An 18,934-nucleotide genomic window follows, 5' to 3' on the forward strand; every position below is an offset into this window, starting at 1 on the left:
CCAATTCTTTTTGGAAAGTGATTCATTTTACTCGTGCAAGCATTGAGATCTGTTTGACTGGTTTCTTTGTCTTAGAAGACTAACTTTTGTAAAAGGCATATTGATATGTGAAATACTTTAAATACAAGGTCAAGATGTATGGGGCAAAAAGTATATAAGGGATAGGTGAGTAACTGCAAAAATAATGGAAAAGCTGACAGCATGAGCTTTCTCACCAGCTGCCACCAGGTGTGTGCTCTCTCCTTGCTCTGTGCACCAGCATTCAGAGGGTCACTTCTGAGTTTTTTCTTCGGGAGCTGAAGACAAAAGGTCAAATACCTCCTAGTATTTATTATTATAAAGGAAAGACTGTAATCAACAGAGACACTGCAGAAAATGTAAAAAAATGGTCCAAAATGTTGACAGCTGTGGAATCATAATGTTTGACCTTTCTGATTCTAAAACTGATTTTTCTTTTTTCAATGTTTCCCCTTCTGATGCATTTTGAAACTTGCATATAAATAATCATACTGATTTTTTTTCTGGATATGAAACCATAATTGTAGACAAAAGAAATATTCATGTTCTAGCCCGACGTTTAAGTAGACATTTAAATGGCTAAAAAGAAATCGATGCATTTTACATTAGAGTCTAATTAGAGCTCTTTAGGTTCTGGTTATGTGCGCCCATAGGTGTAAATATACGTATTTGTTGGCGAAATGGGCGGGTGGCTGTTCTTAGGAGCAGCAAGCGATCCCGGGGGCACTAACAAACGGCTTCCATGCCGTACCGGAGCAGGTGAAGGGTGAGAAGAGGCTATTGCAGCGGCTCCGGCGGGGCTGCCCCGGCCTTTCCCCGGCTCCCTGCGGCGGCCCGGCCCTGCCCGGCGCAGCTGACGCGATCCGCAGGCGCCGCGGCGTGGCTCGGCCGCGGCTCGGCGGGGCCGGCCCGAGCTCCGCCCCTGCGGCGCGGCGGGGGCCCGCGCTGCCCCGAGCGCCGCCCGCCGCCTGAGGGAGCCGGCCCGGCCCGGCCCTGCCCCATGGCTTCCCCGGCGGCGGCGGGGCCCGGAGCCGCGCTGCCCCCGGCCGCGGCGCGCCGAGACTTCTACTGGCTGCGCTCCTTCATCGCCGGAGGTGGGTGCCCCGGGCGGAGACAAGGTGCCGCTGTCCCCGCTGGAGCTGCCGCCGGGTCTCGTCCCCTGGGACAGCAGGGAGCTCGCTTTGCCTTTTTCCCCTATGGACTGACGCGGTGCACGCCAGGGACTCGCGCGTGTGTCAGAACCAGCCAGGAGCCCCGGCCAGCCGCCAGTGAAATGTTCCCGGAGCCCGAACCCTCATTAGGCTGCTCGAGGAGGGCGGATTATCCCTGTCCTCAGACTGCTGAGGCTGCTGTTCAGAAGATGAAGGTGGTGTGAAGGGGCGAGACAGCCTGGCAAACACAATGCCACAGTAATGACCTTATAGAGAAAAAGCCTGTTTGTTCTGTAAGGTGTTGTCTCAGGTGACTGATTTGCTGGGGGTAGGGGAAGGTTGTGTTTATTTACAGTTTCTCCGTCATGCCGCACTCTCTGTTGGATCTCATTCTCTGAAGCAGCACAGGGTGCAGGGCAGACACGTAGCCCACCTCCTTGGGAACACCGGCAAGGGCTGTTTCCCGCAAAGGGAAGGAGGAAATAGGATGGAAAACTCTTGAGTAACTTTCAGAAAAGTTCCTTCTGCAATGACCTTAGCAGCTGAGACGGACAGTGACCTGGGTTGTTGTAAACAGGAAAAGTAGCTTAAATGTTTTGCTAAGGCTTTAGGGGCTTTGTAGCATCTAATGGAAGCTGTTTACTTGTCATCGGGGCTTTTCCCAGTTTCTGACTGAGTTAGCTACATTAGAAAAATCCCATATTTAACTGCTGATCTAGAGAACTTTTCTTCATCCTGTCACTCTTCTGTTTCTCTCTTGGAAAGGTGTTGCAGGATGTTGTGCCAAAACAACTACTGCACCACTGGATCGAGTAAAGATTTTGCTGCAAGCTCATAACCACCATTACAAACATCTAGGTAAGATGGCTGCTAATTTTTGGTTTTAAATGCAGTGTGTGTGGTTTGGGTGTGTGAATTTCCTCAGTGATGAGGCTGATAAAAAAGGTGCTCATGAGACAGGAGGTTGTATCTGTCTGGTCAGGCTGTGTGCCATGTTTTGTTACTGTTTGAGAAGAGAAACAAAGCCATGTGTAAGTTGTGGTATCAATCGATGTGTTAGAGATTGAGATGTCAGAATAATCCTCAATAAGGCATGTAAGATCTAGGCTTGATCTTCTGTTCATAGAAGCCAGCAGGAGATTGGCAATCACAGCTTCAAAGCTTGGACTATTTCGGTGGGAACTGTACTGCAGGGGTTCCCAGGGCCGTGGGGATCCCTGCAGCTCAGACAGAGGCCTGGCTGCTGGGAATTGGAGGGAGCAGAGGGTTCGTGCCTGCTGGAAGGTGCAGGTGATCTGTCTTCAGCATCTGTGTTGCATCATGGTGAGAGCAAACTCACGTGTGCACAACTGTTCTCTGCGGGCTGTAACAGTGCCCTCTTGTGCAGAGTATTTGAGCCATTTATGTCAGATGTTACTGAAATATGGCATAACTTTTGCTCCAAAATTTAAGTGTTGTAATTTTCCGAGGGGAAAAATATTTTGAGTTGGCTAATTTTGCATGTAACTGAATTTGTTATTAACTTAGCCACTAAAGATCATGTTTTTTAAAAGCTGGAAAAATAAATTATTGCTAAATCATAAAATTCAGTGGATGTATATATTCACTGTGGCATAAAGGGAAACACAAGCAATCTGTTTTAGTAACACAGACACAAGTATACACTCAAGTCAATGAATTAAAAGGTGAAATAATTGGTTTGACTAGGATTTTAAATCTTCAATTTGCTTTGTATTGTGCCATAGTTGGCAAGTAAAATCTTAATGTTCTTCCCTATTTTGGGAGTCAGGTATGATGCTGATTATTTGAACTGTGTCTGACTTGAATGTGTGTCCATGTTACATGTAGGCAAGAAAGGAGAATTATGTGGATGAGGTACCTGTAAGTGCAGAGGCACCATGGTTGAGTTCATCCAAGTCCTCCCTGTGTGTTTTTATACCTTTGCATTGTGGAGCTTGTGGGTCTCACTGTGTTCTAGGAAATAGAAACCGTAACTCATCATTGAAGTATAGAGAGAAATTCTGCTCCTGGCATAAGTAAGTTCAGAGGCAGGTAATAAGCATGACATCTTGAAAGTAAATTTGCTACTAAATATGTAATAATATCTTAATATACAATGATATAGTAAAAAGGTACACTAATCTATTAATGTTCTTAGAATCCCAGAAACTAATAGATACTTGTTTTGTGTAAACTTCAAATGAAAGTTTTTTCAGGCATTCTTTTCTTCCTGCCTGAAAGCAAGAATCATTTTCATTTTCAGTTTTTATTTAGTAGTTGCATAGGAATTAAAACTGTTTATCACAGTTAATTCTTTTATAGAATCAAACTAAAAAGTGAATTTGATAGCAACTGTGCATAGCTAATGTTTACAGTAAAACTGTAGGTTTTGCCCAAGCTTTGTATGATGTTGCATTATTTCTAACTGATTAAAAGGACGTAGGATTGCTTCTTGTTGCAGCAGCTCTGAGATAGAGTGTGAGATGTTTAAGTTGTATGTAATGACAGTCTTCAACAAGTTTGATTTCTTCAGTGATGGGATTTAATTTGTAATTTAGCATGTAGCAATATCATTTTGCCATGGTTTTAGCTTTTGAAGCATTGTTTATTTATTCAGAGTTGACTGAGCTATAAGACAGCCAGTTCTCCCCTGTGTTGCTGGCCTTAGGCTGCTGTGGTGGGCAGTGGCATCTGCAGGAGCCTTGCTCACGGTCCAGGCAAGTCCTGGGGCCTGAGTGCAGAGGTTCACTGAGTCTGGGAGATGACAAAACTGATCAAACTTCACCTTAAGGCTCTCCCCTCTGGCAGTGTTTGGGCAGTGAAAGTGCATTTTCCACTTTACATGAGCAACACCATGCAGCCTTAGCTTTATATGCTTACTTTCTTTACAGTAGCATTTCCTTGATTTTTGTTTTCCTTCCCCAGAGTGTTAAATACCTTTTTTTGTATTGCTGCAGGAGTATTTTCTACGTTGTGTGCTGTCCCCAAAAAGGAAGGTTACCTTGGGCTGTATAAAGGAAATGGGGCAATGATGATCAGGATCTTTCCCTACGGCGCTATTCAGTTTATGGCATTTGACCAATATAAAAAGGTAACTGAATTTATTTTCCTTTTTTTTTTTTTTCCTGCCTGCAATGAATACAGACTGGTTGAGTGAGTGAAACTAACACTGAAACTTCTGTGTCTTATAAAATAGCTGCACATCTTTTCTAAGGTGGCTTAATTTTATCAGAATTTACTCATTAAAAATACCAGGGCAACAGGGAAGCTTTTGCAGTGTTGCTTAAGGAAAAAAAAGTTCACACTGATTTCTAGATGTTTGTATTGTTGAGAATAATAGCTTTTCTTTAATGAAAACAAAAGGTAATTTACAGTTACTGCTATTTGTATTGTTACGAGGTAGCACTTTGTGAATAATGTAGGAAAAAATGTAGAATGAAACAACTTTATTGTATTTATGTTGGGATTCCTAGTACTTCATGGATAAAAGGACTTAAATTTGAAAGTCTGCTGGATATGACTGTTGCATTTGACCTGACAAATTGTTATTTCAGGCTGTAGATAAAAATGACCTTGAAGATAAAAATGCTCATTTCAGGGTTTTGCTAGATTTGTCGATTTTTTTCTGTTTTCTTGCATTTACCCTTTCATAATAAATCTTTGCAATATCTCATGGAGGTCAGTTGTTAGCATGAATGTATTTTAAACATTGCTGTTTGTAGTAAAAAAAATACCATTTTGCTATTAGCAAGGAGAAATTTCATGTTTGAAAGGTCAGATTTAGTACCCAGCCAAGTAAATGGTACCATATTTACTGAGGACAATGGGATTGAAATTGTGATTCCCTTCCCTAAGAGTAAATTTCAGAAGACTGATACAAAGAAGTTGCTGTAATGGGTTTTGTAGGTTCTTTTCTTTGTGCTGTAATCATGAATGTTGTTGATCTGTACATATTTTATGTTGTGTGGAATAAAAGACTGCGTGCCATGATTTATAATTGAAATGATTTATGAATTTGCAATTTCAAGAACCCAGTTAGCATCATAGCACTTTCTTTTATCAATTAATTGACCAGAAACCTTCACAATATTTTACATGGATATGTAAAAGAAAAATAATTCTTAAAGGAGGAAGATACTAAATGATCGTTATAGCAGAAAGTCTCAGTTATTTGATAAAAAGACTGGAAGGTAATTTCTAACTCCCTTCCAGGCTGTAATTAACTTACTCTGAAATGTTGTCCTTTTTCTCTTCCTTTTTATTTCTCCTTTTTTTTCTTTCCTTTTTCTTTTTTTTTTTTATTTTAATCCAGTTAAAATCTTTATGGGACTATTTCACATGATGTGCATGTAAGAAAAATTGACTCTTCTTACTTTTCAATTTTGTTCAGTGTCCTTTGCTCTCTATATACTAAGTTTGCCTTGTTTAACACACATTAATGATAACTAAATAAACAACTAATGTAGTTTTTGAAGTGAACAGTACAAATACTTTCAACTTACTATTTTGCTTTGTTAGTAGACTTTTAGTACTTTGATGTTTTTAATTAGAAATTGGAAACAGCAGCAGTGGAAACAGTGTTTAACATTGGAAACAGTGTTAAAAAATTCTAACAGTAATTAAATGTTCTGGATTGAATTTATAGCATTGTAAACTTCTTGGGAGCTGCTGCAGAGTTTGCACTAATGTGCTAATAAGCTTTGTGCTGTGTTTTCCTGTCTTTTCTGGTATCTGATTTCTGATATCTAATGTTCCATGTTGTTTAGGTAATAAAGAAACAGCTTGGGATTTCTGGGCATGTGCATCGATTAATGGCTGGATCCATGGCAGGTATGGGTTTGTACCTGGATTGCAGACATGCCTTTTGCTCAGAAGTTAATATTCCTTCAGAGGATGATTTGATGTGGGCTTGGGTCAAACTCCTGCAAATTTGTATTAAGCAAACATACTAGTAAATGGTTAATTTAATGTGGGTGCCTAATTGAAATGTTTGTCTAAGAGTATTCTTTAAAAAATATTTGTGCAAGCTGTGAATTCTGTGCTATGTTGTGAAGCACAGTTTTTTTATAATCTTTTATTATGGCATTTAAAAAGTGTAAAAACCTGTGTGATCAATATGAAGTATAAAGCTGCAGGTTCTGGTAGAATGAGCTCATCAGCCCCTCTGCCACTGCTGCTAGGTTGAATATAAGCCCACAGAAATAGAGAGAACTGTGGCTTCTCAAATGAGAAGTTTCTTTGGATTTGCCAGAAATGTCTGTACTTTTCTATGTCCAGTGCAGGATTGTCATGATGCTCTTTAGATCATATTTGTGAATGTTAAAATCTCTCATTTATTATTTAGTGTAATAGCAGCAGAAAAACCTATCAGTAAACTGCCAATGTATAGTAGGATTATTTATTTTTTCCTCTTACTAGTCATTGAGTCAAAAGTAACTAAGAAAAAAACAGGGGAAGGTGAGTAATAGTGGGCTGAGCTTCAATTGAAGTGATTCTTCATGTGCTTTTCCTTTGTAAAATAGGCTTAGTACTGTCTAGTGACAGTCCTCAAATAGTTACAGGTATTCATATTTAGCTTCTTTTGGAAAAAAAAATTACTGGGATTTTTTAATACTACCTTCAGTTAAACTAGGAAGATCTCATTAAAATATTCAGGCTTTGTGTGGCGTCAGAGGAAAGAGAATGAAATTAAACAGTGAGAAGAGTCCTAAAAACTAACAGAGACTGTTTGCTAAGGTATGTTCCAGAACATGGCTGGCTTTCTATCTGAAAAGTCAAAAAAACCCCTAGATCCATAGATGTTATTTTTTCTTTCCTTTCTTTCCTTTCCCCTGGCTTTAACTGTTCTAAGGAGCATTTTAAAATCTATTTCCCCCTCCCCAAAGATGATGATGATGATTATTATTATTATTAGCTTTTCCAGGAGCTTTGTCAGAGACTGGGAGTTACTGTGAAAACACTGAATAATTAGCTTAATCTGTCAGTGTTGGATGGGGTGGGATTCTTCCCATAAATAAATTAATAGCATCTGGCATTGTTGTAAGCACCTTACTGGTTAAATTTGGTTTGTGTGATTAGAATAAGAGAAATAAATTCATGTACAGTGCTATCTGGCAAGCACAATCTGCTGTATGTGGTGTGTTTAAGTACCATATACTCAATAGTTTCATTTTTAGAGTCCAGAAAGTGAGGAACTGAGCTTGACTTTGGGGGTGAGATGAACACAGCAGTCAAGTATTTATATAGTGTCACATGTATTTGTTTACTAGGTGGCATTAACTGCTTCTTGGGACATTCTTTAGATAATAAGAGGCAGAGGGTTTATCTTAAGTATATCAAGGAGATAGAGAGGAGGAAGGAGGCACTAAGAGGAACAGAGAGTTTGAAATCTGGTACAGAAGTTTTCTAGATTTGCAAACAAAAAAGAGAAGACTTGAAAGCAATTGGTAATGTTTCTTGCTTTCCCTCCTGTGCTGGCTGCAAGAAAGGATATTTTTCTGTTTCTTCCACACTCTAAAGGAGATGATGTGCTGCACAAACCCGAGTGTTGGTGCACAGGGGCATTCACAGTTTCATGGGGTGCAGGATTGAGACTACATAACCTGTCTTTCTTTGAGCTTTTTGTCCCTTCTACAGCATCCAGCCAGGCAGCTGTCTGCTTTCACTTCTCTGTACCCACCGAACTTAAATCTTGTTTATGTCAGTGTTTCCAAGCAGACTAGTGGTCAACAGAGCTGAATCAGCTCCGAGTGGTGGGAAACGTTTTAGTGTCTTCTGTAAGTGATAAACAGGATCAAAAGCGTATCCACGGGGAAAAACAGGGCAGTGAGGATGGGGGTAGTGGAGGGAGAGGAAATAAAAGCCTAATGTAATGCATATATTTAAGGAGACCCAGTTAAAGTTACTGTGGAAACTCTAACTCTGAATTTCCTGAGTCTTGTGTGATTCAAATTTCAGCTGTAACACTTCATTAACAGATAAGTAGGTATAGCTTCTTGTAAGGAAAGACAGAGCTGGGCAGAAGAGAAATCATAGAGGTTGATTTGGTTTAGGGAAGAAAATTCTCAAATAACAAGAATGAACAAGTAACATTAAATAAAACATCACAGGATGATTTTACAAATTAATTTTTTAAAGTTTTCTAATAAAAAATCTAAATCAAAACATAGAAATGTGTATTTCCTCTTTTGTGCTTGATTAACTTCAAAATAACAAAGCCAGAAAAGACTAGATGTTATCTAGAATAAACTCAAGTCCCATTAAACTAATACAGAAAGTATGTTTTTGTTTTTAGCTTTTTACTTTTACTAAGAGTGATTGAAAATAGTACTGACCTAGCACTATCTAGGAGGATGTTGGCTGTCTCCATTTTAAATAGTATGTAACTAACAGTTGCCCACTTCAGTCAGCATTTAAAAAAATCTGGTCTAGTTCTTCAGATGTGCTATGGAAGGAAACAGAATTGTTATTTATTGGACATAAAGAAATACTAGAACTGATAAATTAGGCGTTCTTTAACCTGATGAATTTTTTTTTTATCATCAGCAATTTCTGTGTATGTCATTTCTGAAGCTTTGTTTTGTTCAGAAGATGCTACTTGGGTAATTTAATCTTTACATTAGCTAAGGAGCAAATCTGCAGTTCAAGGCTGTGTCTTGTGCTTATCACTTTTTGAACTTTATTCCTCTGAATCTCCTGGCAGTGCTTAATTTGATCTCTGGAGCTCCTGATACAGTACAAAGAGCATGATACAGAGATAATAAAAACTTGCATACCAGCTGTGTTTGCAATGTAAATGTATTTCACTTGTGGATTTTTCTTGCTCCAGATAGGATTTTATTTTTATTTCCAAAGAAAGTTACTAAGAACAGAGGGGTAGTATGGAAACTGGGAGGCAGATGAATCCCTGTGGAGCTAATCTCATTGTTAGCTGCCAAAGCCTGGGAAGGGAATCAAGGACAGGCTAATGTGCTTCAGTGTCACTGTCTTTAGTCTGTGTGACCCAGTATCTTGTCCCCAAGAGTGGTCAAAGGTGCTTGAGGACAACATGGGAAGTGAAGAAGGACCTTTCCCTGGCTTCTGAGTCAGCACTGGCAGTGAGAAAGTCTGCTGCTTTTGATGAAGTGGCTCTTTGAAGGGAGGAGCTGCCTTCCCCTGTTAAGGTTATTTCAGATCAGTGCCAAGTGCTGTATGTATCTCAGAACTGCTGATGCACTTTTCAATCTGTCCTGTTTCACCTACCCCAGCAGAGATTTTTGGCTTAGCTATCGTTAGTGGGGATAGAATTTGCTTTTCAAGCCTGGGACTGAGCCTTAGGGTGCTGAGGTCTGACTTCTCATAAGGTACTATTGAAGGAGCAGAGGTGACATGAGTAATTTTGTAGACTTCACCACAATGACTTTGTGTCCCACAGCTGGCTCCATTCCTCTTGGAAAGGACAGTGTCTCTCTTGAGCCCCAAAAGAAATCTTGATCCCTTGTGTGTACATTTTCCTAGGATGAACAGTAAAGCAGTAACATGCCTCTCCTAGTTGCTACAAGACAGCATATATTGTGGCTGATGTCCCAAATCCCCTTTTTACTTCTTTCATTTGTTTTTCCAAAATTCATAGCTGGAGGACTTTAAGAAAAAAAATTAAAAAGTTTCTATTTAAATCCTTACTCTACATACAGTTGCTTTCAGTTTCATCTATGTTGTTTTTTTTTAAATTGTTCTAATTTCAGAGTGTGCTCACTAAAGGGTGCATTCCCCAAGCTCTTGCTTGGTCTGTTGCTAGCCTTTGTCCAGAGGGAGTGCCTGGATAGATTTCATTGCATGACTGGAAAGAGAAGAGGGAGTAAAGTCTGTTTTCTGAAGTGGGATGGCTTCCCCGTGCACTCTTAAGCTCTGTAAAAGTGTGTTACCTCTCCCTTAATGTTTTTTTTAAACTGCTTGAATTGATCTATTTGATGCTATTTCTGGACATCTCAGGGAATCCATTAGGGAAAGGCTCTAGACTAAGGGCTTGCATTTCATGTAAGTCAGTGGAAACAGTCTTGAAGTTGCTTTAGTGTTTTGCAGCTTCCAACTTTTGAATCCTGTGGGTGAGACAACCTCAGAAATAAACTGCAGATGTCTGCTTTTTGTTCAGAGGACGTTTCCAAAATCTCCAAAAGAGGTGGTTTTGTCTTCTAAAATGAATTACTGATGGGATAATCCGGAATCCCACAAACTTGGTTCCCAATTGAGAGTTGACCAGTGTCAGATTTTCGGATAGCTCATTTAGTGTTTTTGTATCTCACCATCTAATCCTGATAACTTTCAGATCATTCAGTTTATCAGAACAGTGTTTTTTTGGTTTTTTTTTAACTCCAGGCATAAAAGTTATGCAGAGCTTGCCTGCAGGGGTTGTGTTGCATTTGGATTTTGTTGTTGGTTTGTTTGCTTTTCTTGTTCTCCCTGTTATGGATTTGTTTTGGCCTTGTGGAAAGGAGGGGAGATGATACACCTACAAAAAGAGCTGTCATTAAGCAACTATTTAAACTTAAAAGGAAGTGACATTTTCCTGACAAAAGTAAGTGACAATTTTTTTCCACCAAAAGTGTACTTATCTTCTGTAGGACCAATTTTAAAAGCGACATTTGGCTAAATCAGAGCAGTTTCTAGAAAACAGTGCCAATTACAAGGGATTTTACTTTCTTTTCTGCCTCTCTCCAGATTTTATTTTGACTTTTGGTTCTTTGGTGGGGTTTGTTTTTTTTTGTGACTGTGGTGTACCATCAGAAAATGACCACTGTTGTTAGTCAACAGTTTGAACTATTCCTTCCAAAGATTCTGTCAGCCATGGAGGGGTTTACCTCAATACCTAGCAGCTGGAAAGAATTTGTTACTCAGGCAAGTGTCAGAGTTGTTGTTTTCTGTGCTGGAGTTGTGCTTCCAAAACTGCAAGTTGGTCAGCATTTAAGCTGTTTCGAAGCAGCTCCTAACTGAATTAGTTCTAAGATTTGAGGTTTTTTTTCCTTTTATTTTGCATCTTAAGTCCAGAAAGCTTTTCTGCTCAGTTTTAAAACAGAAGTGCTGATGTAACATGAGCTATTAAAATGCAGTAATGCAACACAGTTAAGTTCTTCTCATCAGTACAAGCCTGGCTCTGTTTTAGATGTAATTAGAATATTTTTTTTTAGTGCGTCATTAGAATATGCTTCATATTTTCAGATACAGTAGATAGATACATGTATCTATACTCAGTAATGACACCAAATTCTGACAGAACCTGTTTGGAATAAAACATGTAAATTCGGTGGTTGAATTTTTTTTAGTATGGTAGGATTAGGTTTCATGGTTGCAATCCAGTAAAGCTGATGTGCTTAACTAGCCTGAGCCTTAGGAGCTATGGATTTCAAAGCTCAGGTGAATACAGTCAGGCCCATAAATCTTGGGAAATCTAGGCCTAGGTGTGCTGCTTCAGTGAACACCAAGTACAAACAAATCCTTTGTGTTGCTGGAGTTAGTGTTCCTGTTTACTGATTGTGACTTTAAGTGTTTCTGTAACAAAATAGTTTGTATATGCTATTGTATTCACTGCCAGAAAAGGAAATTCTACTTTTCAAAATAATCCTAGAATTCAGATAAGGTGTTAGGTGAGTTTTGTTTGCTTGTTTTGTTTTTGTTTTTAATAAAGGTATTACAGCAGTGATTTGTACTTACCCTCTTGATATGGTTAGAGTTCGCCTGGCGTTCCAAGTAAAAGGGGAACACAAGTACATGGGAATTATCCATGCATTCAAGATGATTTACACAAAGGTATTTTTTCTTTTAATCTTCAGTTCTGAAAAAGCAAAGTATGCTCTTAAATAATGTTGCACTGCATTGAACATAATGGCTTAGTGCAAAGTAACATGACTTCATTGCGTGCACTTTGAATTTTTTAATGTAAAAAGTTATTTGGATGCTGCTTTTGCCTTAGGCTGCTGAGCTGTAGCTAAGGCTCGTGTACGTGGGAGGTCAGAAACAGCAGAGAAGCTGCTTTCCAAGAAAAGTAGTGACGTTACCAAAAAGATCTGGGGAGGAGGGCTATGTATAATGCATAAATGTTTCCAGTTGTAATGTTGGGTGTAGATTTTTCGCCTTGGTTTTCACTTATTTATCTCCTCTGGAGCCAGGCAGTTGTCCCTTCAGTTTTTCAGGCACAGTAAGCAGAACGTGACACGAGCTCCTTGGTGGTGGCTGGTGCTAGTCAGATTGCTGTCATGGGAGTGTGGATGAGCAGTGGGAGGACTCAAGACATTTGTATTTCTTGCTACAAATGCTGCTGTGTTTTTCTTTCAAAGGAAGGTGGTTTGAGTGGATTCTACAGAGGGCTCATGCCAACTGTGGTGGGAATGGCACCATATGCGGGTAAGTTAAAACCAGAATGTGCCAGTCCTTCAGCAGTTCTGTGCACTACTACATTTGTTTAATATATTTGCACACCTAGTTAATTAGCTTCTGTCCAAATCACCTTCAATGATGCTCCTTAAAAAGTGTCTTCAATAGTCAAAGCCTAGCTTTTCTGCAATTTGGAGTTGAGAGTGAGAAAGGTAAACCAGTGGTTGTGTTGTAGTTCCCAGTTTCCCCCAAGGAAACAAGGAGGCCGTTTCTCTCCAGCGGGCAGATCCTTGGGGGCTCTGTAAATGCGGCCTCAGAGCCTCCTTGGCTCCATCTCCTGGTGGCTTTTCCGTAAACACTCCCGCCTGTGGAACAGAGGAGCACAGCAGCCCGGCTCGAATACCCTCGTTTGTCAAGGCTGAGACACGTCCCTCGCTTAGGAAGATCTCAGGAGCAATTCTTAGCAGCACGGAAAGATTCTTGACAGCAATCCAGTAACTTAAAACTCACAGTCTAGCTTATTTCAAGTATTGTAGCATTATATATAAACACAAATCCATTTGGACAGAAGTTCAAAATATTGTTTTTCTGCTTAAGAAAAAAACTTCCAAAAGAACTGGAAAATAGTTTCATTTTGTAAATGCAGCTTTCTGTTTATGATGATATATCAACAAATAGTTTGCTTTTTTATGAAAATACATAAAATTAAATTTCCTTTTAGGTTTTTCATTTTTTACCTTTGGTACCTTAAAGAGCATTGGACTTGCTCAAGCACCTAACTTGCTTGGACGGCCTTCATTAGATAACCCCGATGTGTTAGTTTTGAAAACTCATGTAAACCTGCTGTGTGGTGGCATAGCTGGAGCCATAGCTCAGACCGTATCGTAAGTTGGGGATGGGGCTGGTTTCATCTCTGCAGCTGTTCATTCTAAAGAAACTTTGCTCTGACATAATTTTATCAATTATTAGTAAGGTTTTTAAATTAATCAAATACTGAAATGCAGGTATTTCTTATTGTTTCACTTACTAAATACCTATTTAATCTTCGGGGTCTTTTAAGAGTTATCCATTGAGTCAATTAAACAAATCCAGGCAAATCTCCTAAAACCACTGGAATCTTTTTTAGTAACAATCTTGTTTCTTAGCTTGTTTTGAAAGCTAAAAAAATTTGACCCTGTACATAATTTGCAGAACTTTATGTTTCCAATTTACCTTCAAACCTATGTAGCCTGTGAAACCATAGGATTAAAAAAACCCCAAAACCAGACAAGGCTTTAATATTGTATTTGGCATTTTTATTACTTTGCTTGCTTTTTCCTTTCTCACCCTGTCCTTGTTCTATTTTATTTTGTCCATAAAATAAGTTAATTTAATGGATCTACACAGCATGGATTTTTCACTAAATCACTGCATTGTAAATATCACTGCCTATTAGTCTTTAAACTATTAATTTTATTTTCAATGCAGGTGTCTTCTCCCTTCAGCATTTTACAGACTCTTTTATACTCTCATCTGATCTTCATGTATCTTCCTTACTAGTGCCAAATGGAATGTATTAAGAGCTCTGGTTTGCTGGTTTTGGTGTGTAAGGGGAGTCTCCCTTTTTGGAGAGCTTTCAGCTGTGTTGAGAATCTAAGCTGGATTCCTGACTCAGTGAAAGGAGAGCTGGGAGGTTGCACGTGGACTTGTTTGTTTTCTTGTTTAAACACAGTTCCAGCAGTTGTCACTCACGTGCTTGAGCTGCAGTTTCCATGTCTCCTGTGTAGGTATCCCCTGGATGTAACTCGGAGGCGAATGCAGTTAGGAGCGGTTCTCCCAGACTCTGAAAAGTGCCTGTGAGTATTTCCTGTACTGAGTTCTTCATGTCTGAGCTAAGTTCAGCTCTTCATTTTAAACTTTAAAGGAAAGCAACTACCATAAGAAAACAGGCACCCCCACCCCCTGAACTGCCATGCTGTTGATTTCTTCATTCTTTTAATAAAGAAGTTTCCCCACAGACAAAAGCTACCATGTTCAATCTGGGGTTAAAAAATACCTGAAATAACAATGGCACCCTTTTTAGTAATCCTGTATCTCTACTAGTAAGAGGTTTTTTGTATTTTAATGCAACTTGTGCTACCTTTAATATCAGCAAGCTCTCTGAAAGAGAGACCGAATGCTTGTTCTGAAATGAAGTAGTTTCAGAGTGTATTTTAATGGTGCTGAATCTGTTCCATAAGATGATTTTGCATGATAAAATTTTATTTGAGCTTTTTTGCCCTTGCAGTAACCTCCTACACCCCACACATTGTTGAGGTTCCTCCAGTAGAAGTGGAAGCACCATAATAACTTAAAAATCATAATGTTATTAAATCAGCTCTCATCTTGAGAAACTGTCTGAATTTCAAATTGTCTCAATCTAATTCAAAATTCTGGGACAGTTTTCTCTTGGTTAGTTTCAATCTTGTGAATTGTGTATGTCTGAATCCAGTGCAATTGACTGGGAACCTCCTGTGTGGAAGGTTGGATCCTACAAGAGCAGCCTGAGCGACCTTTCACAAACAACCTCGATGTTGCTTAACTGTGAAGGTTCTGTTCAGTTTTCTTTACCAGCCTTTTTGTTTTTCTTGGTTATTTTCCACTCCTGATGATTTTAAAATAAAAATATGTTCATTTTTCTCAGGATTTTACTTTTTGCATTTGCGAGAACTCCTTTTACAGAGCTGAGGCTTCCCCATTTAACAATTTTGTTGTGACCGTATAGAGAGCTGTGCTTTGAAGGAGATACAGGTCTGTCTTTAGAGGATGAGAGGATAAAGCAGGCAGGAAGTCTGGAAGCTTTGGAACATACGGAAGGTGCTCTCCAAGAGCACTGTCTCCAATAGCATGGAAATACCAAGCACTTTAAGTGCTTTCTATTTCATATCTGCTTAGTTTCAATACAAGTATGTGAAGAAAGTTCTCTTTGCACATACAGTGCAATTTCTGCTTTTAATAAGGCAAAATATTACATTCTGAGATTATTATCTGTAAAAGGAATTTTTGCTTCTCTGCTCTTTCCTGCCAGTTAGGCAAGAGAATGTGTGGAGCCATTCTGGGGGAAAATACTGTAATATGTCTTGTAGGGCAGGTGTTTTCAGACCAACACTTGTTTAGCTGGGACTGCACCATCCTCTTTCCAATTCCCAGCCCTTGGGCTTAAATTTCTTGTGGAAGCACAGGTTGGCTTTTTAGTCATATGTGGCTTTGCGGTGTGAAATGCCATGGGTTTTTCTCCATGGATCTCTTAAAACCCAAGTAAATATTTAAAGAAAATGATTTTGATACTGAAATGTGTACCACTGATGGTTTCTTTTCCCAGTACCATGGTGCAGACACTGAAATACGTGTACCAGCAGCATGGAGTACGAAGGGGGCTGTACCGTGGGCTGTCCTTGAATTACATTCGCTGTATCCCTTCCCAGGCCGTGGCGTTCACCACCTATGAACTTATGAAACAATTCTTGCACCTCAACTGATTCTTTGTTTTAGAAGACTTTTCTATAAAACTACACTATCAATCCTCAAATGATATCGATGAATAAATGACTTGAAGTTTAACAAAAAAAAAAAGCTTTCTGTTACTGCGGACCTGCTGTTGTCTGACATCTTTATTTGCCAAAATGTGGTTAATTTCCTGGAGTCAGATCCGGGTGACACATCCAAGTAAACATTAGTTAGCTCTAAACACTTTTTTTGCACTTGATCTTTTAGGCTTCATTAGATGAATTTTAGGAATGGCAGAGTTTTGGAGATGACGCCCATGTTTTACACGGGTTCCAAGCTGTTAGTTAGTTAGCTTTATCACCATTCCAGGAGCTACATGCTGCTGATTATGCTGCCTTTGAAGCTAGTAATTAGGCATCTGTTCTTTAAAAATGAAATGGAATAAACTGATTTGAACACAATGCAATGATTTTGGCATTCAGATCCTTGGCAACAGGTCTGTAGAAGCCAAGCTTGGCAGAGCACACTTCAAGCAGCCTTTTATTCTTGTTCTGTCCAAGTTTTCTGTATGCAAGAACAGAAATTGCTACCCAGGAAGGGATCTGCAGCCATTTCAGCTAGAAACCAGCAAGATGTATTTAGCAGTATTAGACAGCTTGCAATTTGGCAATTTTGGTGTACATTGTATTCTAAGAAATGCTGTACTACACAAAAGTGGGGGAAACTTACAGGGATGAGTGCTAGAAAAGATCTCCTTGTGGCAGGTGGTGGGGATCTAATCTTAGAAAGCTTTTCTGTGGAGCTGCGTGTTCTTGATTTGGTTTGTTCAAGGCTGAGTGTGTTATGAGTATGTACTATCCCAGTACTAGCTGGTGTAAACAGGTTTTCCCCTCTCTTAAACCACGGTGCCAAAGAAACTGCATGCTGCTGCAATTACTTATTTAGGCATAGGGACCATGTGCAACCTCACACAGAAAAGGAAATGAAGAGTGTACTGGCCTCTGTAGGTGTGTATGTACTGTTTGTTCCTGAAGTCATGGTATGCAATAGACTAGTGCATGTTGGCCTCCTCCTGTGATTCCTTTTCTGGAAGGAATTATTTTATACATGATTGGCATTGGTACTCTTGATTTTACTCACTTGATTCAGGAAACTGTAAAGCATTTACTTCATGTAAGTTATTTATTTATTGTAAATATTTTAGTGTCTTCTCAGAATTGGCAAGTGGTGATGTTAAGTGCTGGATGGTAAGACTGATTTGCTTAATTTTGACAAATTTAACAAATGGGATTTTTTGTTATATATTCAATACCAACTTCTGTGGCTCAATTTTTCCCCCAGTTTCTTAAAAATACGTATTTCTTTGAAATTTACAGTGTAGCAATGGACAGAGAATGTAATGTATCTGGATATATTTTATTAAAAGTTTTGAACCAATGTCCTTGTGTGATCTCTGTGTGTTCCAGCCAGGAGGAATACATATTTCTGGAATGATCTGTTTGCCCTAATAGGTAAATATGCACAACATTGTCATTCTTAATTAAGTGACAACAAATATGCTTTCTCATCTGATCTTTTTTCCCCGTAAAGGAAAGCTAGCCAATATCACAGTGAACTTTTACATTTTCAAGTTCTTGCAGTAGAGATAAATCCACTGTATTAGAAAACTGAAGTGCCTTTCTTTTCTCTATGTTGTTTTGCTGTGTGAGCAAATAAGCCAGTTCTTTTTCATGTGAATACTGTTAGGGATTATTAAATTAAGAGTTTTACATCTTAATTCTACTACCAGGGATGTATTTGAGGAGTGTCATGGTAAATTAAGCAGTTGTAAGGCAGAACAAAGCAGAACCCAGCATGTTCATGCCTGAGAGGAAGAGAACATAAAAAGTGTCTCCTAAATTCTTGAGTCTGGTATTGAATGTGAAAAACACATTCTTGATGGAACTGTGCTGTATTTTCAGAATTAGTTTTTCAAAATAAAATTAACAATGTATGGAAGTGTTTTAATATTGATTCCTGAATTTACACAGTTATACTTGGAGAATGCAATTGTAACATCTATCAGCAAACATTTTTCATAATCTCTGATTTCAGAACACTTGTGTCCAACTTTCTCCCTAGAGCTTCCCCACACTGGTTGGATTTTAGATAACTTCAAAAAGATATTTAAAGCATATTTTGTACTTCATAAACCTATTCTGTTGAAATATTTATTTTCTGGTGTATGGGAGATGTATAGGCAGCATGAAAGAGGCTACAGCACAAAGGTTTAGCAAGTAATTTCAATATCACACCACATTATGACTGTATTTAATCATATCAACAAGCAACTGTAAAATGATAATTAAGCTTCTCTTAGAGAATAATGTTGCACTGGGAAGCAGCATTAATGTAGTTTACTGCATCTATTTCAGGACTATGCCAAATAAAACTGTAAAGGCCTAACCTAAGAATGTTCTCACCTTTTAAAATTCATCAATTTGAACTTGATCCTTCTGTTGGGATGTCTAACCATGGGCCAAAGCTGTCCTTTCTGCAGCAGAGGGAGATCTGTGTATCTGAAACTTCAGCACCATCTCAGAAAGCCAGCGGCCACACATCTTTCTGAGGGGTAGCGTTGGACTCTCGGGCTCAGAGCGGCCCATAAGCGAACTGGGAGCGGAAGGCACGTCTAATATTACCCTGTACCCCCGCACCAGTGACAGAGGTGGGGCCGGGGGCGGGACAGCCCTTGACAAAGTGGGAATTACCGGCGGGCGCGGCTGACGGAGCGCCGGCTGCGCCCCCGGCCCTCAGCGCCCCTCGCGCTCCCTCACGGCGCGGGCCCCGCCCCTCCCCGGGCCGCGGCGCGAGGAGCCGCGCGCCGCTTCGCGCCTTCAGCCCGCGCGCGCGGGGCCCGCCCCCTCCGCCGCCTCCCATTGGCCGCGCGGGGCGCGCTGGGCGGGGCTGGCGGA

At 39.7% G+C, this 18,934-nt stretch overlaps 1 protein-coding gene across 1 annotated transcript; it reads left to right on the forward strand.

The window, feature by feature from the left end:
* The first annotated feature begins 959 nt into the window (after positions 1-959).
* SLC25A16 (solute carrier family 25 member 16) lies at positions 960-17,417 on the forward strand. The gene is made up of 9 exons (XM_030951551.1): positions 960-1,112; positions 1,935-2,027; positions 4,127-4,260; positions 5,936-5,999; positions 11,830-11,951; positions 12,479-12,545; positions 13,237-13,399; positions 14,282-14,350; positions 15,856-17,417. The coding sequence occupies exons 1-9, from the start codon at positions 1,019-1,021 to the stop codon at positions 16,010-16,012; spliced, it is 963 nt and encodes a 320-aa protein (XP_030807411.1). The 5' UTR covers positions 960-1,018; the 3' UTR covers positions 16,013-17,417.
* The last annotated feature ends 1,517 nt before the right edge of the window (positions 17,418-18,934 follow it).

Source organism: Camarhynchus parvulus, chromosome 6 (genome assembly GCF_901933205.1).
Source record: "Camarhynchus parvulus chromosome 6, STF_HiC, whole genome shotgun sequence".
NCBI lineage: Eukaryota > Metazoa > Chordata > Aves > Passeriformes > Thraupidae > Camarhynchus > Camarhynchus parvulus.